This window comes from Furipterus horrens, unplaced genomic scaffold (genome assembly GCF_987537825.1).
Source record: "Furipterus horrens unplaced genomic scaffold, mFurHor1.1.pri manual_scaffold_4, whole genome shotgun sequence".
Classification (NCBI taxonomy): Eukaryota; Metazoa; Chordata; class Mammalia; order Chiroptera; family Furipteridae; genus Furipterus; species Furipterus horrens.
The window spans coordinates 46,182,632-46,208,163 of NW_028327174.1; the positions used below are offsets into that span (position 1 = coordinate 46,182,632).

Genomic DNA, 25,532 nt, shown 5'->3' on the forward strand with positions numbered 1-25,532 from the left:
TTCATCCTTCTCTGGATACACCATAAAAAGAGGTGATCAAGATTTTGTCCTTGATTTTCCCTATTGTCTTTTTTATATGTATTTTTTACCTGAAAAATCTTATTTATCTCCATGACTGTAACAATTACCTGTATTCGAATGAGTCAAAATTTAGGACCTGACCTTTCCTTGGCCTATATTTCTATCTCCAGCTGACTGTAGTTCATTCCTGTAAATATGTCCTGCAGGCCCTTTAAACACAATAGTGTGTCCAAAAGAGAATTTATAATATATAATCTCTGCTTTCTTTCACGTTTCTCACTTCAGTGACTAGCTTCACAATCCTTTTAGACACACAATCTAGAAATTTTGGAAATATCCTTCATTCTTGCCCCATGTTCCCTTCCCATCCAGCAATATTTCCATATTTTTTTTCAAATTTGTCTTTTGTCTGCAATATCCTTTCCATTGTAGGACTCTAGCCATCTTTTAGGTCTAATCTTATTAAATGTCCCAGCTATCCTTCATACCTGAATAAAAGTAAGTCAGATATTCTTGGAAATGTCCCTAGCTTTATGGTTTTCACTTGTGATTATTTTGTATGTACTGGCATTCTTCAACTGGTGACAAGTTCCTTAAGGGCAGAGCTCATTCCTGTGTCCTTTCAGTTCAGCTCTGCCTTTGGAATGGTAGATGCAAACAAACGTTTCTTGAATTCCCTGTGCCCCTGCATACATTACAATACTTCATCATTCAAAAAACAATACTATTTCCCAGTCTTGTACGTTACTTGAAATAGAATTTTCATCAAGGAGCTTTCTAAATTCTGTTTTTAAAGTATATTGTATCAATTACGGTTGTCCCACTTTTTCCCCCTTTGCTGCCCTTTGCCCAATACCCCCCTCTCTGCAGCAATCGACCCCTTAGTTCATGTCCATGGGTTGTGCATATAAGTTCTTTGGCTTCTCAATTTCCTCTACTATTCTTAACATATCCCCGTCTATTTTGTTCCTACCAATTATGCTACTTAATACCTGCACCTTTCCCCCATTCTTCCTTTCCCCCCTCCCAGCTGATAACCCTCCAAATGATCTCCATACCTATAATTCTGTTCCTGTTCTGGTTGTTTGCTTAGTTTTTTGTTTGTTTGTTTGGTTTTGGTTTTGTTTTGTTTTTTTAGATTCAGTTGTTGATAGTTGTAAATTTGTTGCCTTTTTAATGTTCAGAGTTTTTATCTTCTTCTTTTTCTTAAGTAAGTCCCTTTAACATTTCATGTAATAGTGACTTAGTAATAATGAACTCCAAATTACACATTTTCATATAGCTTCAAAATTCTCCACTGGGTTGAACAGACAAGACTGATGACCTGTCTTTAAAATGCCAGTAAGCAATTCTTAATTAAATCCAACTTATTAGTTGATCCTCTAATCACTAGTGCTATTCTCCTATTTTTAAGTGAGGTATGTTTTTTCCCAATTTGTCCTAAAGTATTTTAAATAAATCAAAGATTCTCGAGTGCCCAAGAGTAGATAAATATAGATCTACTGTAATAATTCTTTAGATGCTTTAAAAAATCTTTTCACTTAGAATTCAAGAATGAAGTGTGTCTCCTATGAATTCTAATACTGATTTTTGATCTTCCATTGTGACATGACATGACTTCCCTTAAGTATTTTTGTACAACTTTAGAGAATTTTTTCCTCTTATCTGTTTTGTGGTCTTCTTTCATAAAGAAAAGTATTTTATAATATTTTTATAATATAAGATACTATATTCATAATATCTGTTTTCCTAGACATTATATCATGTGCCACAATCATTGAAAAGATTCTTTTTTCCAAGGGTACTCATGGAGAGTTCTGAAAGTATTCTTCCAAACAGACAATCTCCTGATGATATAACCTGTCCAAGAGATGTTTGAGATGATATTCAAAATATACTCTGGGACTTTGTTTTGATATTTGTAAACATTTTGGCTTCAACAAAATCACAAAATTTTACTCAAACATTTATTTTTAACCTAGTATGCAAAGGAAGCGACGGAATCCCTCCAGAAATCCTAAAGAGCGGGAAACCAGTCCTGCTACAGCCGCTCCACCATCTACTCTGTCTCTGCTGGAAGGAGGGTTACATCCCCCAGGATATGAGAGATGCCAACATTATCACCATGTACAAGAACAAAGGAGACCGCAGCGACTGCAACAACTACCGGGGCATCTCTCTCCTCAGCGTCGTCGGCAAAGTATTCGCCCGGGTCGCTCTTGCCCGCCTGCAGACCCTTGCTTCCCGCGTCTACCCAGAGTCCCAGTGTGGCTTCAGAGCTGGCCGTTCAACAGTGGACATGATCTTCTCCCTACGCCAGCTGCAGGAGAAGTGTCACGAGCAGCATAAACCACTCTACCTCGCCTTTATCGACCTCACGAAGGCGTTTGATCTGGTCAGTCGAAGCGGTCTCTTCAGCTTGCTACGGAAGATTGGCTGTCCACCACATCTGCTTGCTGTGGTCATGTCCTTTCACGACAACATGCACAGCACGGTGTCCTACAACGGCGCAACCTCTGAGGCCTTCCCAGTCAGCAGCGGAGTAAAGCAGGGCTGCGTCCTCGCGCCTACGCTGTTCGGAATCTTCTTCTCCATGCTCCTCCAATACGCCTTTAAGGACTGCAGCGAGGGTGTCTTCATTCACACCAGATCCGATGGCAAGCTCTACAACCTGGCCCGTCTACGAGCCAAGAACAAAGTCAAAGAGGTGCTCATCCGTGAGATGCTCTTCGCCGACGACGCAGCTTTGACATCACACTCCGAAGAGGGACTCCAGCAGCTAGTCACTTGCCTTTCCCATGCATGCAAGGAGTTCGGACTAGCCATCAGCCTGACGAAGACGAATGTTATGGCTCAAGGCACGGGGACTCCCCCATGCATCACCATCGACGGGTACACCCTGGAGGTTGTCAACGACTTCACTTACCTCGGGTCCACCATCTCGAGCTCTCTGTCAGTCGACTTGGAGGTCAACCGGAGAATCGCCAGGGCAGCCACAGTTATGGCCAGACTGAACCGGCGAGCGTGGAACAATTCCAGCCTCACTGAGAAAACCAGACTGCGCATCTACCAAGCCTGCGTACTCAGCACTCTCCTCTATGGCAGCGAGACGTGGACCACCTACGCAAGGCACGAAAGGAAACTCAACAGCTTCCACATGAGGTGCCTGCGACGCGTCCTGCATGTCGCCTGGCAGGATAAGGTCCCCAACACCGAGGTGCTGAAGCGAGCCAATATGAGCAGTTTGCATGCAGTTCTTAGCGAGAGACGCCTCAGGTGGCTCGGCCATGTCAAAAGAATGGATGCAGGCCGTATCCCCAAAGACCTCCTCTACGGCGAGCTAGCAGAAGGCAAGAGGATGACAGGGCGCCCAAAACTGCGGTTCAAAGACATCTGCAAAAAGGACATGACACAATGCTCCATCAATCTCAACACATGGGAAGTTCAAGCAGACGACCGCCTAGCCTGGAGGCTCGCGGTCAGGCAAGGTACGTCACGTGCAGAGGCTGCGCGCAATGAGGAGGCGGTCCAGAAAAGATCGAGGCGGAAGCAGCATCAACAGCAGCAACAACGGCCATCTGCCTTCACCTGTAACAAGTGTGGCAGGGATTGTCACTCCCGAGTCGGACTGCACAGCCATTCTCGGCGGTGCAGATAGACTCTCAAGAAGCTACGCCATCGTCTCTCGAGACAGACGGCTGCCGCCGACGACGACGAGTATGCAAATTCATTCTATTTTTAAAAATCAAATAAAGTGTTCTTTTGTACTTCCTACCATTAATGAGATCCTTGTGTTTTTTTTTTCCTTCTATTTCTTTTGAAAGAGTCATGAAACTTGGTATATTTATTTTAAAATTCTACTTTGCATTTTTAAAAGTCAAAAGTCTTGCTGGAATCATTTGTAGTTAATGGGCATTTATCTATAGTTCTATCTTTATTACTACTTTCATTACTGAACTTGTGATAATATGTTATACCCAGGATAACAATGAGTAGAGTATGTTTCATATGTTCTAGTCTATTGAATGTGTGAATTATTTAGTATATACAAGGTAATGTCTTGCTAGGAAGAAAAATTGGACTGGTGAGTTCACTAAGAGACACACAGCATGAATATGCCGATTAGGTCCATCTGATCTAATTTTGCGTAGGCCTCTTTCTTTGGAAGCTCTGTAGACACTAGACGAAGTACTATCAAATGCAGTAGAATCTGAGCTTGGTGAAAGGTAAGGAATGAGTGTTAATTCTTTATTCATTCATCTATATTTTTAAATACCAATGATATGCTGGCATACTAAATAGTATTTTTTTTAAATGTTTTACTCTACACCTAATGCTGTAAAACACACACACACACACACACACACAAATGCTTTCTCTTGACCAAGACTAACTTTGTTCTATATCAGTAGGCTACTTGTAAATACCTCTGGGTAAACTAATGTTCCTCAGACATAGATAGAAGAAGGCAAACAACTAAAACATATACAGTCATATCATCTGCCACCTCTATCATCAGGATTGCCAGTGCCCAGGATCCCACACGGGGTTGCAATGCTTGAGCACCAAAGAATGCCAAAGGGCATTGTTTATATAGATTAGGATGTCAGGACACTGTTCACATAGGTTACAAACTTCATGGCCAAATGACCTGGCCCAAGGTGTCTTTTTCAGCTGCCTCTTTCATGCCCTTTCAGAAGCCGGAGTTACCAGTTGTTTCTTTCAATTCAATCTGCTCTTGGCTTTTTGAGTTCCTGCTGTGTTCAGGGCACTTCTCTTCATGGAGTAATAGATATAAAGATAAATAACACATAAGTGTATCATTTAATGGACAACATTAAAGTCTAATAATTTCCTTTACAGACTTCAGATCCCAGTGGAGCCACAAACAAGATGAGTTAATAACTGCACTGCCTTTTTCAGGGATGCTATCTTAACAATGGTGTTCAGCTTGGCCAGGAACTGGCAGTGGCATTTACTCAAAGCCATATGGAGAATTTGTCCTCTTTCACTAGGTCACTTAGCCAACGTTATTTTTGTGTTTCTTTACTGCTTCCTGATCTCAAGAGTAGGACACTAAACCATTTCTTCCTGACTTTCTGAGGAGCGACCTTGACTTCGTCAGCTAGGCTATGCTGCTGAATAAAGTCACATATTTCAGGATTAACTGGCTTGAGGACTTGAGTGATGATTGTTTTTGTCGCAGAGTTGCAATAGCAACACTGATAATTAAAACAAGCAAAATGAAAAGGGTTGGCATTCACTGATGGCCATCTGTGACTTCTGTGTGCTGCTACTTAGACTTCAGAGGGGAGCTGGGAGTTTAAACTGGCTCTCGGTTTTGCAATGAGAAGGGAGGAAAATATTTTTCTTCTTATGCCTGTTTATTATATTTTCCCCTCTAAACGCAATGGATAGAAATTATGGTGCTAAATCATTTTAAATTCCATTGCTATGCCACATTTCATTTCTTGTGTTTAGCACTTGAAATATGAAACTATATCATAAGTTAATTGTAAATTTAAACTTGCTGTCTTGATCCATGTGTTCTTTTATTGTGTTGGTAACTTTAAACGTTCCTTTTTTGACAGGATTTGCAGATTTTGATTTTACTAGGATAAATTATGACACATGATCTGACTTGTTTTGATTGTTCCAACATTTTAACACAGGTATCTTTAAAAGAAATAAAAATGGATTTTTTTAGATGCTACAATAATTGTGCAGCATGATCAAAAGGAGTATGAGATTGATGACTGAAATAGAAGATTATAAATAATTTAGAGCATGAATAATAGCTAATATATTAAAACACATAAAACCATATTATATTGAATCACATGAAGTTGCTAATTTTACTAGGGTAAAATATAGTCAAATTTTGACAATTTTGTTTGACTCAACTTATAATATATTAGTTAGGAGAGTCTACACATTCCTAGTACTTTATTTAATCAAAATGAAATTGTGTGATAGTTTTAGAACCTAATGCCAATTCCTCTCTCACTTTCAGGCAATTTGACTATGAAATAAGTCTATCTTAAAGTGGTTATGAATGGAAGAAGCAAAACAATAATAATTAATTTAGTTACTTATAATGAAACTCTGTATTTTAAAAAATCCAGAAGTTAGAATGGAATGATTCAGACTATACATTAAAGCATGTTTTGGAGGGTTGTCTGTGTTTACTTACATGCATGATTACCATATAAAATAGATATTTGAACAGGCCATAAAATGTGTATGTTCCAGATAGATCAAGATGATATTAAGTTTAAAAGAATATCTGCAGATTTTTAGCTGGAGAAAGAAAGTGGTTTACTACAGGACAAGTCCTTCTCAGAGTCAGTAGATCTAAGTTCGCATTGAAGTTCTGTCACAGGCAGTATATGTGACATGAGCAAGTTCCCTAACCTGTCTGGGAGAATTTTATTTGTTCAATTTACCAACAACTCTCAGTGCACATATAAATTCACACTTGCTTAGCAGCAACTCTGTGGTTCCCGGGAGCCCACCCCAGAGGAGGGAAGCCATTGGATTAGGAAAGCTCTGTTAACCCTTCTTGGTCTCACATTCTATTAATCTAAGAGGAATTAACAACAATTGAGGAAAAGCAACAGATTAGAATTTTGAAAACATGAAAATGAGACTAACCACTCAAACTGATAATTATGTATGAGTCCTTTCTACTTGGTGGCCAGAAACTAGACAGTGAAATTGATGAGCCAGGATGTCCTGCTGGTGCTGGCTGCAGCCTGACAGGTATTACTCCAGATAATTGCTTCATTGGATGCTTCTTAAAAAGAGAAGCTGGAGCTCTTCAAGAAGCATGGTCCCAAGTAAACATCTTTTCAACCATATTGCTTAAATAAAACCCGAGTCTTTTGTATCGATGGCCAGCCTCCATGAAAATATTCCTTTTAGCTATTCCCTGGCAGTAATCATCAGTTTCTGTCAGTTTTACTTTTCAATGTCAAGTATTCTGGATGATAATTCTCCAAGGAAAATAGATGGAATCTCAGCTACAAACATTGGAACAGGAGGGTAATATCAGGTGCTTTCTGTGAGAGGTAGTGTAAACAATGGCTGTGACACAGACTGTCATGAGTTAGCCTGGGTGTGAATCATCTTATGTCACATATCTTTTATTTTATATAATGTATGAGGTCTGTAACCCTAGTCAGGTTATCTGAACTTTCTATGACTCACTTTCAGCAATTGGAAATTGAGGGTGGTGATAACAGGACTGTGGTAAGGATTATATGAATTAATTTGTGTAAAGTGCTCATACCAATGCCAAGCACGTTCTAAGTGGCCTATTACTATAATGGTAGTTTGCTATTATCACTGTTTCCTCCATAGCAGTTTCACGTAAAAGTGATTGTTTTTGCATAACCTAACTGGGTCATAGCTGTTTTAAACTGATGTTTTAACTGAATTATCACAGCAGAGTAAAACCTATCAATTTTATAAGGAGTGGCTCAGAAAATCAAACCACATGCAAAACATTTGTTTTTGCAGCCAAATCTAGCCAAGGCCCTGAATATAATTTTGGAGGTCTAATAACCTATTAATGTATTTTGGTCCCCCTACTCCTTTTCTTTTTTCCATTCTCCCGAGTCCTTATTTTTAGCGCTCTTTCTCTGACTGCATATATTCATATTTAATAATTGCCATTTTTATTCTTTTTGAAGTATTAAATATTAAATATCAGACAGAATACCTCCTTTAATTTCCCTTTGGAGTAATAAAATATTACCAGTAATTTTTTCTTGAGATCTATAGCAATACTCTTTGTCAAAACAGAAGTACTTAATAAAGCCAGGAAAATATTTATGAAAAGCTCTTAGAAAGAGCATTATATATTGGAATAAGCAAACCATATCAAGTAAACATCCACAAGGTGAATTGGTACAGATTTGGTCTTAGGAAGTTTTCACACAACAGTACCAAAAAATTTATGATTAATTTTAACGATTTCATTCACAATGAGAATATTAGCACGAATAAGAACAATTCTTTAATACATCTTATAATAGATGAGGTTTCTGATTGTTCAGCAAATACTTATTCCAAACTCACAGATTTTATATCTAAAAATATTCCTCTGAATATTTAATTTTGCAGTATCAATTTACATATTTAGACCAATGAAGTAACATTAGACTACGAATTCTTATATAATTATCCTCAAAAAAGGAGCTTCCAGGTATTTCTTAGGGTAAGTGCAGGGGATGATATTAAAAATATTATCCTGTAGACCACAGACTCTGAGCAAGAGAAAGGACACTGCCCATGGAGCTTGAGCGAGGTACTGGAGTACTCTTGTTTCATCTGGGCTTCACACCGTAGTGCTGATAACAGGGAGATGAATAGCTTTATGAAGGAGGCTGGGGAGGCAAAGAAGAATGAGCTTGAGGGAACTGGGGCTCCAACTAAGTACCATCCTCTTCAGTCATACAGTGCATCCTGATTCATAATATCCTTATGGGACATCCTTTGAAAAGTCATGAGAAAATATCCTTATTACCCAGAGGAGCTTTGAAGAATAGTCAATATGTATCTTTGCTTCATAGAATTTGTTATATTCCTTGTTGACAAAAGAAATGGTAGTAATTTCACTCAGATTTACTTAAAGTGTCTCAAACTCAAAAAAAAAAAAAAAAAAAAAAAACACAAATGACTTAACCTGGAGAATATTTTATTTAAAATCGCATTATTCTTAGATTTAACAATATAATATTTGCCATTTCTTTCTATTGAATTGTAAAAATATTTTTTACAAATATTTAATCCATTTGAATTTCTGGAAATAATTTAAAGTATTCTAAATGGTAGTAGAGACCATCTGTAATTTATATTTTGGAGATCACGACTCAAATTATTTTGAGTTTTTAATTTTAATAAAAGAAATGATCCCTGGCTGGTATGGCTCAATGTATTGAGTATTGGCCTGCAAACCAAAGGGTGGCCTGTTTGATTTCTAGTCAGAGCACGTGCCTGGGTAGTGGGCTAGGACCACTTGCCAATGTGAGAGACAACCACACATTGGTGTTTCTCTTCCTCTCTTTCTCCCTACCTTCCCCTCTCTCTAAAAATGTAAATAAACAAAATCTTTATAAAAAAACTAAATGAATTTTTATTAGAAATTTTTATTTTCCAAAATTAATATATCCTAAGAAGGTGTTTATTATATATATTATATCAAAATATAATGTATTCTAAATAAGATGTTGTGAAAAGAAAACCCAAAGTTTTTGTTTAGAAATTTGTATTTTGTTCAATTCAAAAGAGAAATCTAGGATAATTCATATTATTCTTTCTGGAATATAAAAAACAAGAGGGCAAAAACAGTTTGTTAATTCCCCAAATGGGGATGTAGTCATCTAAGGTATTATTTTACCTTTATATTTTTCTTCCATTTTTTATATTTTTCTTTATTTTCTTTCTTTAATCTTTTTATTTAGATTAAAAAATCTTAAATTTTTTTTTTTTTACAGTTCACAACAATATCCAGGTACCACTATAGCTTTGAAAGCAGAGACTTAATACATTGTAGACAGTTTTCTGGGAGAATATATTTGCACTACTTATAATTCAGATTTACTTTGAATGACAATATTAAAGACTAATTTAAGCATTTTTTATTTTCATAGAAAGATTAATTGATAATTGTTACAACTTTAACAAACATTCATTGGATTTTATATAATTATGCAAGGTTTTATAGTTGCTACACAGATATATAAGAGAAAACCTCAGGCCTCTAGTATCTTCTGACAGGAAATGGGCAATTGGACATGGTGTGACCAACACAGATCACACCATAGGCAGCCACAAGTATCTATGTCGTGAGTCCTCTGTGAGAAAGAGGTTACTGTAGGCATGTAAAGGTGGTTTCTCCAGCTGTCAGGATGATGATGTGAGGTCTAACTATCCTTCTATTTTGTTAGATGATAATAGAATCTGAGGCCTTCTCCACCCATTTACCTTCTGCCTTGCGCTCTTACATACACGTGTTCACTGCCCTCAGTAAATGCCGTACATGCAGTGAGAACTACACACCAATGTCTCTTTGTGACATGTGCCCTGACCAAGGTCATTTGTAATATTTTTGTTGTTAATTATTTTTTCTGTGATCCTTATCTTAAAGTCCTTAAGGGAAAATCTTGGAGGAGATGCAATCCACCTTTTTCTAATTGCTTTGGAAGGAAAGCCCTTAATTTACTTCCGTTTTTCACCTTCCTTTTGGTGACTAAGCCTTACAGTAGGTACTGAGTGAGGGGTGGACATTTAGTACAGCACAGGAAACACTCTCCACTGTCTGTGTTCTTATGTCTGATGTTCTTTCGTGAATATCTTGTTTCTTACAGGACAGTTCTGTTCACTCTGACTTCTGTGGTTGTCCTTGTCATTACAACCGACTGGATCAGCTGGGACAAGCTGAATCGGGGATTTTTGCCCAGTGATGAGGTTTCCAGAGCTTTCCTGGCTTCTTTCATTTTGGTCTTTGACCTCCTCATTGTAATGCAGGTAAGTGTCTTAGTGTTCCCCTCTTCTCATTGAAGCTGCTCTGTGCTTTGTTCTCAATATCACATACGCTATACAACCAAAGGCCCCGTAAAGCTAAAGGAGTGCATGGTTCACAGTTGCTATCAATGGGGCCTCCTCTGATCCTATTTTCAGCAGTTTTACCAGGATAAGCCAATTGGGCTTTTATGAGGAGGGACCAAAAATTTGTTGAATGACCATTGTCAGGTAAGCCCCTAGAAATCATGCAGCATGGTGGTATTTCCTGCCAAGGCTTCAGGAAAAACAAAACAAAACAAAAACAAAACACAAAAGACCTCCTTATCATTTAGTAAATGGAAAGTTGGAGAGATGAGGATGATATAGAGCCAGCAAAATGGGGATAAGCAATTGCCAAAGCAACTCAGGGTTTATAGCTGTTGAAATGGAATGATGTAAAAATGCTTTTTCTGGCTATGGAAATTATCACTGTCTTTCAGTATTCACCAGAGATCCTTCCCTCTCGTGTAAACAGTATTTCTGCTCTGCTTAGCAACAGATTGCTTGTACAATAGTGTCATGCTAACCAGTGCTACTCACATAATCTTCCAGAGTGAATGCTTTGGGGTCTTAGGAGAGTCCTTTGAATGAGACAGAAAGAGATATTAACTATTTCTTGGCATTTTATCTTACTCACTAAATGTCCATCCATTTGCTAGACATTTTCTTACTGCTTTCATAAGGTAATTTTGGATTTTTCCCTCCTGAGGCATTGAAAGTTATTAGAACAAAGGCTACCATTGCTAAAGGGAAAGTATACTCTTTTGTGTTCTGAATTTATGTGAAATTTCATAGGATAGCAGATTGGTTTTCTCATTTCTAGAGGTAAAAAGAGGCCTATATAAGAAAGATTCTGTAGTATCTTAAAAGAGAAAAACAATTTTCTTTTTGTATATAACATAGCCTAAACATTAGGTTCAACATGGTTCCTACAATATATAACTATGTTAATGGATGATAATTTAAAATACATTATTGTTTTAAAAATTAGTTGAAAAACTATTTGAAGACATAAAATTGAATTCTTAGTCTCCTCTAAAAATTTATGTATTTGTTCTTATATCTACACTGGGATAGTTTCCCATAGAAGAGAAAGCCTTGGATTTTGAGTGAGAAAGCATTGGTGGGCTCCACATCTGTCTTTCTTTTGCTATAGAACCTCTTCTGGATGTTTATAAAACTGAATTGATAGCACATATGCAATGATATATCATGTATTGCTTATTTAAAGACTATTTTTATCTTTTTCCATTTAATACTTTTAACTAATATGCTTCCTAATGGAAATATGTGCTTTGTCCAAGTAGCCCACTGGTATCTCTGAATCCGTCTTAGAGTCAAAGGTATTAGTAGACAAGTGGACCACTGTCTTTTGACTTTGTTTAAACTTATATATGTGAGAGCCTAAATTTTCTGATTTCCTACTACCACCCACCACCTCTTATTTATATAGTTTTAACAATTCTGCCAATAAGTATACTAAAAGCAGACTTCAAGAAGGAAAATGTAACATTAAAATTTACAGATATAATGGACTCACTCCACACTTATCTAATAAAGATAGATGGAAGAAAGGAAGTAGAGTCAGGATTTATAGAGGTAGAGCCAGCAGCATTGGAAAGGCAAAGACATTCTGAATGAAGGAAATGACATGAAAATGTTTACTGACTGGTGAAGTGTGGAAGTGTTCAGAGAGTGGCCAGAGCACCAACGGACTGAAGATAGAGGGCTTGTGCTGGGGAACATATTATTTTGGCTACAAAGTAACAATAGCCCTGCCAAGCCAGCTGTAGTATATATTCTTGTGTTCATAAGGGTGTCCTGCAGAACAGAGGAGGGATGCAGTTGCAGTTGGGGGACACATGAAAGCATAGACTCACATGTAACAGGGAACCCAGACAAACTTTTTCCTCTCTAGTGCTCATCTTTTTGTCTCCACTACTGCTTTCTTTTTCCCTCTTACTATAAAGTGGTTTTTCGGCTTCCCAGCTCACAGATGGCACAACCAACACCTCATAGGGAGACCGCTCCCTAGGCGTGAGGCCAAATTCCAGATTACTGGGATAGGATTGGACGGTGCCCACCTGTGGACTCTGTGGGGGTGAGGCAGTCCCAAAGAAAAGAGGAGAGAAGTTGGGCCTCAACAGCTGAATTAGTAGGTGTCTAAGACAAAGTATAAAAACTGGGACCCCAAGAGTAAACCTATGAATTCTTTCTTCTCTCCTCCAACACCAAGTCAGCTAGCAAAGCCTGTTGATTCATCTTTTGCTCTGTCTCTTGTAGCCTAATCCTGTTCATTTCTCTGCCACCATTCTGGTTGTGTCTCTCCTCTGTACATCATAAAATACTCTCCTGTGGAACCTTCTGCCCCCAGATGTTCCCCATCTCACATACCCTATGCAGCTCACCCTCAGAACTGTCTGATCTGAAATGCCATGTTGTGCATGTCGCTCTCAGCTAGCAGTAGTCAGGGGCTCCTCATTGTCCAGGAGTAAAGTCCAGACTCCAGGAGCGCGTGCTGAGTGCCGCAGTCAGGCCCTGGCTGGGTTTTCTCCCACGTCTCCTGTGCTCAGGCTTTACCCAGATCAAAGCGCTTGTTGCTCGGCCCTTGGACACAGCACACTTATTCCAGGATGTCTTTGAACACTTTTTCCTCCCCAGATGTGTCTCTCTTCTGCTCTGCTCATCTAGACCCTACCATTGAGGACTGTTTCAACTCCCCCTCATTGCAGCCATGTCATTTCTTCCTACTTTTAACTTCTTGGAACTTTGTACCTGGGCTGCAGATGAGCATTTACTGCCCTACAGAGCAGAAACCATAGCTTATAACTGTATGCAGAGCCTCACGTGGGCATCACTTGGCCCGGAGTAGTAACTGCTTGATGAGGATAAAGAAGTGGCATTTCAGCACTGAGTCTCGGGCAAACTCTGTCCCACTTTGGGAGTATCCTGTTGAAGTTACAGGACCTAACACATGTGGTAAGAGAGTGAATTTAAAGAAACAGAGTCACAGAAGGCATATATATTTAAGACATTTAAAAATATATAATACAAATATTCTAACAAGACTATAACCAACTAAACTGTGATCTAATCCATCCCATACTCACATATTTCAGATGAAAGAAAAATTGAAAAGTAGCAAAATTAGTGAAAGTAGAGCAAGTACTTTCACTATTAAAATTATTTAAGTGATTTAAAAGCAATTGATCCTAGGCTTTTCTAATGGTAGGAAATTTAACTTACATTATTGAAAATATTTTAATGTTTGGAAAGAAAGAAAGAAAGAGAGAGAGAGAGAGAGAGAGAGAGAGAGAGAGAGAGAGAGAGAGAGAGAGAGAGAGAGAGAAAGGAAGGAAGAAAGAAAGAAAGAAAAAATAATAAAGGAAGGAAGGAAGGAAGAAACCATAAGAATATGGTAGTGCTTACTGCTGTAAAATTTTTATTTTAACAAAATTAGTGAGTTGATTATGAGAACTTGTAGCAAAAGTAAGGTTATTTTTATGATTACTTACTATAGGATTTCTCTACATTTATTGTGAAAGGTATTTGTTACATCACATTTTTCTGTAGTTTAAATGAAGTCTCTAGAACTAGGGCATAAACAGATGCCAGTAAAATATAACATGACATTATAAATCACCCATCACTACAGAACATGAGAAGTGAATTATAAAGAACACTTCCCTTGAAGGAAGTTTTATCTCAGATTCTGTTTAATATTTCTAATTATGGCATTTGATTTAATTGTACACCTTCAGCTCATTAGGTATTTAATTTGTGGTTATGTCCCGCCCATTCATCTCCTCTGCTAGATTGAAGAACAGATGTATCTAAGATATACGAATTAAAAATGTGATGTGTTGTAGAGTAAGCCAAGAAAACAAGTGTCTTGAGAGAGAGGGAGAGAGAGAGAGAGAGAGAGATCAGAGTAAACAGAGTCATGGGGGAAAGCATCAAAGGGGAGGTGAGAGTAGAAGGGTAGGCAGCTAGAATTTGAAAAGGCAGAACAATGAACAAGGAAATTTTTTTCCAGCTGGAAGTAGTATCATAATCATCAAGGTAAGAACTCAGTTTTGTCCCATTAAGCTCAGAAAAAAAAAAAAAAGAAAACATGTACAAATTCATTCCTAGTGTGCATCATGTCAGGTACTGGAGATGGGGGACAAGGGAAAGGTGATCAAAGGTCACTGATACATTCCACAGGAGTTTGTAGTTGCATAGAGGAATTAATAAGTTAGTAGACTAAATAAGAGGAGAAAAGTAGAAACATTTGAGAAATAATTGTCTTTTGAGAAGAATATTCAGGTAGAAAGTAAACATTTCTCTTTTTGTTACATTTTAAATTCATCTCCCCCACCAACTCAGGATCAAGTTGCTGATACAAATACTTTAGACGAGAGGAAGTTTCTTTTCCTAAGATAAAGAATATTCTGTGCTTTTTGCTAAATAGGCAGAGAGAAAAAGAAGGAAGAGTAAGGAAGACAAGGAGGAAGGCAGGGTGAGGAGGGGAGGAGCCAGGAAGATGGCTACAGGTGAAGGTGATTTAAGGAGCCAGTAAAATCCTCTAGTGTGTGTGGGTGGGTGGAGGTGGGCGGGCTTAGGCACTCGTAATGACCACAGAGACTGATGAAGTTATATCTGTTCTTAAGATTTCATCTATTCTTTGTCTCTCATAAGAACTTTATATAACTGAACTCTAGGGGATTGGTGTAGGGAAAATTTAAAACTATTGAATGTCACAACTAAGCCAATGTAGTCTAGCATCAAGGTAGCATCTGCCAAACCAAGTGCCCAGGAGAAAAGGTTTTGTAAGATATATGTATCTATATCTAATATCTAATCTATATATCTATATCTATAATTTTCTCTCTTTCCCTCTCTCTCTATACACACACACACACACACACACACACACACACACATATATATATATTCATTCTTGAACCTTTCTTTTCTTTAACAACCTATTCTCTAGAAGCCTTCTTTCATCAGGTTGTAGGTGTATGTGTATATGTATGTGTCTTAGATTTATGTATATAAACAGATACATAATATAAAATACATTATAGGTATAATATAATAGCTTTTTAGGTTTCAAAATGATGAAAGAAGTCTTGTAGATGAGAGGCTTTTAAAGAGAAGAAGAAAGATGCAAGGATTATATTTTGGTGAATCCTCGTACTGTTGATATATTTTTTCCACGTGCTTTTCTTGAACTTTATCTATGCGCCTGCCTAGTACCTTTGTACCTACCCATCTCCTGTAACATGTGAGTTTCTTGAAGGAAGGAAATGTATTTTTCAATTTTTTATTCCTGCAGCTAGCTCATGTTTAGTGCACTGCAGTTTTAGCATAAATATTTGCTGGATGAAAGAATAAATAAAGGAAATGAACATAACATTATTTCAGAAAAGACAAGGAACATGAGACTCTTCAAGATGTAAAATATTTACCAACAGCAGGAGAATGAGCCATCAATAATATTAGATTAGGTCATTTCCATTGAATTATAATTTTACAGATATTAAATATCTAAATAAAAATATGAATAAATTGTTCCACTAAGTGTTAAAAAGGACTCTTGGTCTAGTTGAAGAGCACTTAGAAGTTATTTTTCCTGAAAACTAATTCTTAATGCACTGAAAAAATAATTATGAAAATTACATTCTATGAACATTTCACTATGCAACATCTAAAATGTGTTTTTGTTTTTTTTTCTGTTTTGTGCATGGTTCTCAGAGTAGGTTGACTACTTTTAAAAATAGACATGACTCTTGTAGACTTTATTTTAAAACCCCATTGCCCTGACTTTAGTAGGGCACTATTTTTGAGGTCATAGCTGTTGAAAGTAAAATCAGTCACTTTAGAACATAGGCCAGAACAACAAGCATGAACCTATTTTAATTAAACAGCCATGCTGTTTAGACAAATGGCATATATTTCCAGAATGAGTTATTCCATCTGATTTTGTTTATATGCCACTGAGAAAGAAAGGATTGTTTAAATGTCTGTCACCGTTTTATTTTAACAAATTCTTCAGCTTTGGGAATACCTTATATAACCTTCGTCACAGTATTTTAAACTCCTTTTCACAATTGTTTTACATCTTCATTTTTCTTACACTCCTGTTTGAAAATGCAGTAACAGTAACTTCTGTCATAGATCCCAAGTGATTACATGGAATAAGGTCTTATAATTTAAGTACTATCCAGATTAAACACAAATGCCTATTGTGTTCATGTACCTAAGAGGTTGAATCTTAATTATATTTACTGTCACCATTCTGATATATTTATTAGTAACCCCAGAAATTACCCTCCAAATAGAAGACACACTTACCATGGTAAGTCATGTCCATGCAGCATGGAGGGGTCCAGCCATGTGGGCAGTCTGCAGGAGTCGCTAGGGACTGTGCCTTGGCAGGTGGCTTGTGAGAGCAGGAAAATTTTGGCAGAAGGTAACAGTTGAGCTGGACACATTGGGTTAACAGACAAAAAAAAAAAAAAATTGAGGAGCCAATCATGGGTACTGGAGTGACAAACACATTTGAAAATGAAACTAATAGTCTGATGAGCATGTGATACTGATCACAATTTTGAAACAGGCAGTAAGTTTTATGAGGATTATTGTGAGTGAAAGAGAATGCTCAAGTCTTTATGGATAATGTAGGAAGAATGTAGCTTGAAGGAATTATAAGATTTGGTTAAGCAAGTGGAAAATAGAGACATTTAAGTTTTATCCCAATTTAAATACTCCAGTCCCCAAGCTGTTTTTTTTTTCTTTCTTAAGATCTAGAATATAATTTAAAAGCTAGAAAGATGTAAATTCTATACTATTTCACATGAGCAATAATTTTTCAAGGCCACATGAGGTAGCAAGATATAACTCAATAAAATTTTATGTTTCTAAATGATGCATGGTTGTTTCTAGGTGCTGTGGAATGATTAATACCTGATCATGACGCCAAAACAATGCCCCCGTTAGCCCTCACCCCCCATCTTCGCATGTGTGTTTGACAGTTGGCCCTGGAAGTAACATGTAGCAGTTGTCGTTTGTCATTGCAACACTTATACAAGATAAAAAATGCACTGTTGAAGACTGACACATTCTGTCATTCCATTAGGCCCAGCTCCTCTGGGGCAGGTTTTGAACTCAGAGTGTAGGTGTACTTCAGGTCAGAATGTTTAAGTGATGCTAAATGTAAGCCCTACTTACAGATATTTATTTCAAATATACTCCCCCCAGTACAGATGGGCCAGTACTCTGTAACTACTCTTAATGGAGTGTCAAGGATATAAGCTTTTCCTATAGTCTCCTCTATTAAGTTTTTAAAATACAATGATAGCTAAGGAACAAGTTTTAAAAAAGGAATGTTTTAGGCAATGAGAAGTCATGAAAGCCAATTCAACAAACCCCAGAAACTCAGAACATTCATTTTAACTCATACCTAAAATAAGAAATGAAAAATAACCATTCTTAAACAGACAACTTTAATAGTATCTTAGAATCTTAGAAGTTTAGAGCAGGAGGAACAATTTGGACCATATAATCACAGTCTGAGGTCATAAAGTTAGCCAGTGGCTGGGCCCAGTCTAGAATCTGGGTCTTCCAGATTTTAACCCTCTATCCCAACAGGTTGTTTCAAAGTCAAAATGTTCATTTGCTCTGGAGCTGGCCGTGCAAGAGCAGCCTCGGCGACCGTTGTGCAGCAGGTGGCTCACAGTCTAGACTAATTAGACTAGAGATTGGGACCAATACCTTGAGACTAATGAAAGCCCTTTATAGTGTAAATGAGAAACAAGGTACTTGGAAGGGCAGTGGAAGTGCAACTGGACTAAAAAGAAAGCAGGGATGGAGGGAGGTAAGGAGGCAGAAGGAAAAATAAAAGGCCAGCATTCCCTGAGCACTTCCTGTGTACTGGGGACTGTGCTGAATGCTTAGACACACTTTATTTTATTTGATCTTCTCATACACCCCTACAATATCGATAGTATCACTATCTATAATTTTCCAAATGAGGAAAATGAGGCTTGCCTAAGGCATACACATACAATCTGGAATTAGCTGAAAGAAGGTTAAAAAAAACCCAGGCTTTCTGACTCCAAAGCCCATACATTTTTCATACCTTGTAGTATTGTTGTACATATCAAATTAAATAATATACGCAATAACCGGAGCAAAGCACTTGGTAGGTGGCAGGAAGCTTAGTGAAAAATTGGAACTCTCCTACAATAGACTAGAGCCAAGACTATATTTTAATGCAGTGTGACCTTGGTTAAGTCACTTCATTTCTAGGAATCCATTTTCTTGTCTTAGCATGACAATTTTTCCTGACCCATGTTGCAGGATTTTTATCATAGTCAAATTAAAAACATACTGAAGTGTGGTATTTTTGCGTGTCAAACTATTTCATCTGAATAGAAGAAAATAAATTAATTTACATGGAAAAAATCTTCAGAGGTATGCTTTGAATTACCATTAATCATTCCAGGCTTCTTTTAATTTTACCTATGGAAAACTATAATAACTTGATGATGTGTAAGGAAGTTAGAGTCAGAGTAACAATGCATTGTAGCCATAACCTGCTAATAGGGGTGCCTGCTGAGGGATGATTCGCACCCTTTCCTGATCGTAAGAATCACCAAAACTCTTAGAAAAATGTGAGTTCTCTGGGTGTGGGAAGATTGCCAGAAGTGTCTGGCTTAGTAAGCTTGCAGTGGTGCCTGGGGATTATAAGGCACTAGAGATGATTCTTGCGACGATAGCCACCACATTCAAGTCACTGGTGTGCTGGTTAGAAATGCAGATTCTGTGTCTTCTTATCCAGTGGTAGCAGAATCACTAGGGAATCTGTTCTGTGAATTTGAGTTTTTACTTAGCCCAAATGTTAGTTCTCTAAAGCTCACTGTTCTAAGCCAATACACTGGTAATAAATGAATGTTTGTTGTTACTTTGATTCAGATGTTTTTACCTAAAAAATCCCCAAGAAAATTACAAATTGCCAGATGCTACTTAGAATTGATTATATTTGATGAAGTTTGGGGAATCGTTCAGAATTTTGCATTTCTCCTATAATACTACATCATTCCTGTGGTGCTATTGTGACATCTGAATAATTAAACCCAACTGTGTACCGGATGCCAACTGGCTATATCCACCTTGATGCCTCATGGGTTTCTTGGACTCATCATGTCCAAAACCACTATCATGAGTCCCTCAGACTGTTATCCACTCAGCCACTCAAGCCAAAAACCTGGGAAATGACCAAGATTCCTCTTTATCACTTTTCTTCAGGTTGTTCTCAAGCTTATACGTTCTTCATGCTAAATATCCCTTGAATGTTTCTCTATTAGACCCTTGTAACCTCTGCCTTAGTTCAGGTTACCATCAGCTTTCACTTATATGAGCACAATACCCTTTTTCTTCTTTTATAGTCTGATACCATTTCTCCAAAGTAATCTAACAACAACAACAACAAAATACCTCATCCTCAAAATTCCTCTAACAGAAATTCCTTTGCATGCCATACTAGGCCTTTCATCCTCCAGCACTGCCTAGCTGCTGGCTTCTTCCTATCACCCTCCTTTCCTGTCCCCATCCCACAGCTATATTTTATGCTCCAGGAATTCTGAAATAGCAGCTGGTTACCCAAGTCATAGCGCGTTGTTGATGGTGTAGCCATTGCACGTGTGATAGGAGGACCTAGCTGTCCTCAGTCATCTTTTAACTCTCTATTTAAATGGCCTTATCTGTCTCTCAGATAAACTTAAGTACTTCTTTTCTCTTATGTCCATGGCAGTTTTTACAAATTTCAATTATAGTTATTTCCTGTTGTATTGCATTTGTTTGCATGTACATAATTATTTCACTGAAATTTTGTGATAAGTACATGGAATAGTTCAGATCCAACACAGAGAATATTCAACAAATGTTGGTTAAACTTAGACCAGCACCTAGACCAGTATCTGATAAGTCCTTGGAACTCAATGATCATGTTTTATACCAAATGGAAGCAATTTTATTATTGTTTTTAGGTTATGGGATCAATGTATTTGTATGAGTGTCTTATAAATTTTGTGAGAGTCGTATTTGTATTGATTAGAAATTTAAAAGTTTGTTTTTCCAGGGCTTATTTAAGATCTTGTTGACTTTAGACAATTTATGCATTGAAGTTGACATAAATTCTAGAAATATTTATCATGTAATTCAATTTCTTCGTATTTTGCAAATCACAACCATCTCTGCCCAAAGTAGTCTTCGTTCTGACTCTAACATATATTTCTCTAAGCCTATCAAGTAAACTCTTCTAGTTTACATACTCCTTATAAAGAGCTGCAAAACAGGCTATAAAGGTTGTAAAGTTTGGTGTGATTGTTCTTTCATGCATTATGAAAAAGACAAGGAAAATTCTCATTGCAAAGTCAAGAGAAAGAGATGCTGACCATAGTAGACCCTCTTGCGTTTTTCCTAATCCCTGGAAAAAGGAAGAGAGGTAAGGATATTGCAATTGAGCTTAGACTTAACCTTGTCATGGCTACTGTGGGAGGCATGGTGCCCCCTCCCCCCGTCATCCCCAAGAGCTTTCTTGTGAATGGGATGATGGAAGACTGCAGTGACTGACTTTTACATTAGGAGTAAATGTTTCTGTTTAAATGGTGATAAAACTACACCAAATGAATCACAACTATAAAAGCTCAGAGTCTTAAATTCAGTCATAGAGAATCTTGTGTTTTATTAATTTATAAAAATGACCATCTACTTTCAACTGCAAACTACTTAATATTAATAATCACACTTCTCTGTGTTATATATTTTCATATAGAATCACTCAAAAGTTCAAGCCTCATGGTAAGGTACCTTAAAATATATATTTATTATAATTTTATAACAAAACAATAAAAAGTGGCTTATTTTGATAGAGGAAGAAAATGCAGAGTTTCTAACAACAAATGGAAGACCTTTGAAAGAGGGGTTCTCATAAAATGAGATTTTCTAAATAGAAAAATCTCTAGCCATATGAGCTATACAAGGGCATGATTTGATTAGTGTAAAATGAGTTGATGACTTATATTAGACATGCCTTGATATGGAGAATACACTAAGCTTATCTTTTTCAGCATGATCCAGTTGTTATTTCTGTCTGTATTCGCATGGTTAGTAGCTCCAAAACATTTCCTCTTTAATCTCTAAGTTTGTCTAGGTGATTCAATGTGTATTTTCTGAGATTGACCCAATGAAACAAATACTTAAAGTAATAATAGAACATTTTTTTAAATGATTGATTCTCAGAGACCTAGAGTGTAGGCTCTCTTGCTATTTCTGTTCAAATTTCTGGAATGCTTCATCTCGTTGATAAAATGGCTTTCCAATTCTCTCATCTCTCAGCAAAAATAAGTCTGATTTGTTTTTGAATGTCTTAGAAAATTATTCACATCTCTAAATAAACTGTAACTTGTTTATGAGGCTATAAAGAGGGGGCTATTGCTGAACTTGAGGAAGAAGAGCCAGTGTAAATATTTTTGACACACTTGTTTAGAAATATGCTTTAAAACTTTTTTAAAAAGAGGAGGGAGAGAATGTTTTCAAGTCTAATTAATATATAACAGTTCCATGATGCACAGTGATCTACAGGAACATTTTAATACCAATTTTTCAGAAAGGTTGTAGCAATATCTACAGCACCACAGTGACTAAAAATACCTGGTGTGGTAGGCAGACTAATGCCCACCACCCCCAGAGATACCCATACCCTAGTCCCTAGAACCTGCATGTTTGTGAATTTATATGGCAAAGGGAAATTAAAGTTGCAATGGAATTAAAGTTGCTAATCAACTGACCTTAAGATAGGGAGTTTGTCCTGATTACCCAGGAGGGTACAAGGTAATTACAAGGGCCTTTAAAGAAAAAGAAAAAGGAGAGGGAGGCAGAAGAGAACCAGAGAGATGGCAGCATGAAAAGGACTTGGTCCGAAACTTCTGGCTCTGAAGATGGAGGAGGAGAGCCAGTGAGCCACGGAATGTAGGTGGCAGCTATAATCAAAAAAGGGCAAAATCTCAATTCTCTCCCAGAGCTTCCAGAAGGAGCCCTGAGACTCCTTTTGAAATTCTGACCTCCAGAACTATAAGATAATAAATTTGTGTTGTTTTAAGGCACAAGGTTTGTACTAATTTGTTACAGAAGCAATAGGAAACTAATACACCTGAGTTTTTCCACATCTTTGCTGATTCAGGGTATCACTGATCTTTTAAAATTTTTGGTAGTACAAAGGCAAAAATATCTTATTGCTCTTTAAGTTTGTATTATTCATTAGTGAGTTAATTTTATTCTGCTAATACTAGGTGGATATTAAAGTTGCTTTATGAACGACCAACTCATGGGTTGATCCTATTTCATTATTGAAGTTATACTTTTTTTCTTACCCAGTGGATCATTAAATATCATTTTTACTGTTGGTACTTAATACATGGAGAGACGTGCTTAATAAGTTTTTATGAAGAATTTGTGGTGATTTTGTATAAAGTAAAGCAAACTTTCAACATTGCCAGAGATGTTAACATGTGATTTCTCTTGTTTTCTACTTTAATTATTAATGTAGTAAACTATGAGAATAGCTTTCTTATCTTGACTCAATTTGGTTTTTCATGCATATTTGTAAATCAGATGTGTGTATCCTTTTATTTCCTGCTAACTTTTATCAGGTTATATTAGTACTATAAATAGATTGGAAGCCTCTGTCTCTGCTGTGCTCTGGAATTATTTAAATATATGGGAGATGTCGTGGTGCATTCTGTTGTCCTGTGCTTCGTTACACATCTTTCCCTACCCCATTTTTATATGATGTCAATAATTTCAGTGGTATTTAGAGAAAAAAAAAAGAAAATAAATATATTATCTCAAACTTCTATTTTGAAGTTGAAACCCCCATTCTGCTCATTTTTAAAATCAGGGAGTTTTTATATCCTTATGCCATTCCTGTAATTATGGAAGGAAAAAAGGTGAGAAGAGAGGATCTCCTTGGAGGGTTGCTGTTGGCAATATCGCTCTGGTTACCTATAATTTCATTAGATTTCACCTCCTCCTGTAATGTTTTAATGTTGTTACTATTATTATCATTATCATTGATTATGATTATGCCTATATGAAATCCTGTTGTACCAAATTAAAAATACATTTATTCATCTTTTATAAAGTCAGCTTGGACAGTATTAACAGAAGTGTCCAGTATAAAAGAAATAATAGCGCCATGTTACTTCATCATGGTCAGAACACTTCAGAATTATGTTGAATGTGGAGTATTATATTAAAAATGCATTGACATCCTAAATTGCAAAAGCATTACAGGTTCTTTGCAAAAAAACAAAATTGAGAAAGCACAAAACAGAATAAAGAAGAAATAAAATTATTTATAATGCAATCATCCAGGTAAATCCATCATTACTTGTAGACTTTAATTTATGCATATAATTGCATATTTATTTTTCCAAAACATAATCATCATCTACATTTTTATTGTTGTTTTGTAACCTGATTTTTCACTTCGTAATATGTTATTAAAATTTTCCACATCTTGAAATATTTTTTCACAAGATCATTTTCATGAATGTCTTATAATTTCCTCTGTGATGGTATTAACAAATTACTATTGTTAAACATTCATGTTCATTTTATTACTATTTATGGTGCTGCAATGAACACAATACAATAATTATTGTATAAATTCCCAGAAGTTTATTTTTTGTTAGAAAGATTGTGTATTATAATGACTTTTAATATGCTTAGCTGAATTTCCCTCTAAAGGGAGTTTTACTTACCATTCCATGACAAGTACAGGAAGGTGACCTTCCCCTTACCACAAGGAATTTTGGATTTGTGTTACTAGGTTTCCAACTGGATTAGCAGAAAAAAAAAATGAGTATTTCATTTTGACATACATTCTTTAATTACATATGTCCATGATGACTAGTTCAACGACTCTTTCAAATTTGGATTTCTTTTTTGCTTTTAGCAAGATAATACAAAACAGTACATTATATAACCATCTCGGGGCCCAGGGCAGCATAGCAAGCCGGAAGCAAACAAACGCTGCATCCTTCTGGAGTGAAGCATGTGAATACCCACACTAGTGGGACATGCAGAGACCATCAACATCCTCCCTTCTCATCAGGTTTTGCCACCAGATAAGCTGCAGTCAGATAAGGTTTGCTGCTTTATGAAGCTAGAAAATATTATTTTCAGAACTTTTTCTATTTCACAATTGAGGACAAGGAATGGTGTACAAGTAGTGAAGTTGATTTTTTTTCTTAAGTCTATTGGCTATTTGTATTTAATTTTGTGTGTGTGTGTGAGTTGGTTGTTCATATATTTTGCCCAATTTTTAAAAACCAGTGTGCTTAATATTTGCCTCATTGACTTGTAATAGCTCTTTGCATGTTAAAGATACGACCAACCTATTTTTCTGTTGTATATGTTATAAATATTTGTTTTGAGCTTTATTTGTTATTAAGATTGTTTACAAGCTAAAATCTGTCCCCACATCATCTGGTATGTATGTGTGTAAGTCTATATATGGCCTGAGGTGGGGTGGATGTATGTACATGTGCATGCGTGTGCACAGTCATGTTTAATGTAAATCCCTAAAAACTGCCCATCAAAAATTTGATATAAAATACCAAGTTAGAATTCTAGACTCTTAATCTTAGAAAGCCCAAATGTGATTCTGATGCAGGTAATCAGAGACTCATTTGTGGTTTATGGCAGTGTTTATTCAATATGTAGTTGTTTTCAATTTAGGTCTGTTGAAATCTGTTGATTGTTTCCTTGGTGATTTCTGCCTTTTATGTGAAACTGTGAACACTGTGTTTCAAAAGAGACATTGGCAAACCTGAGAGCATGTCCCAAGGCCAGCAAGCCCTATGTTGAAATGACCAGTAAGAATGACA

The 25,532-nt window shown here is 36.8% G+C and overlaps 1 protein-coding gene across 3 annotated transcripts in view; it reads left to right on the forward strand.

Moving 5' to 3' along the window:
- TMEM117 (transmembrane protein 117) overlaps positions 1–25,532 on the forward strand; it is a 425,726-nt gene that overhangs the window by 332,329 nt on the left and 67,865 nt on the right. For all 3 annotated transcript variants that reach the window (XM_090273033.1, XM_090273034.1, XM_090273035.1), the window contains one exon: positions 10,395–10,554. In XM_090273033.1, the coding sequence (XP_090129159.1) occupies positions 10,395–10,554 (160 nt within the window). The remainder of the gene's footprint in view (positions 1–10,394; positions 10,555–25,532) is intronic.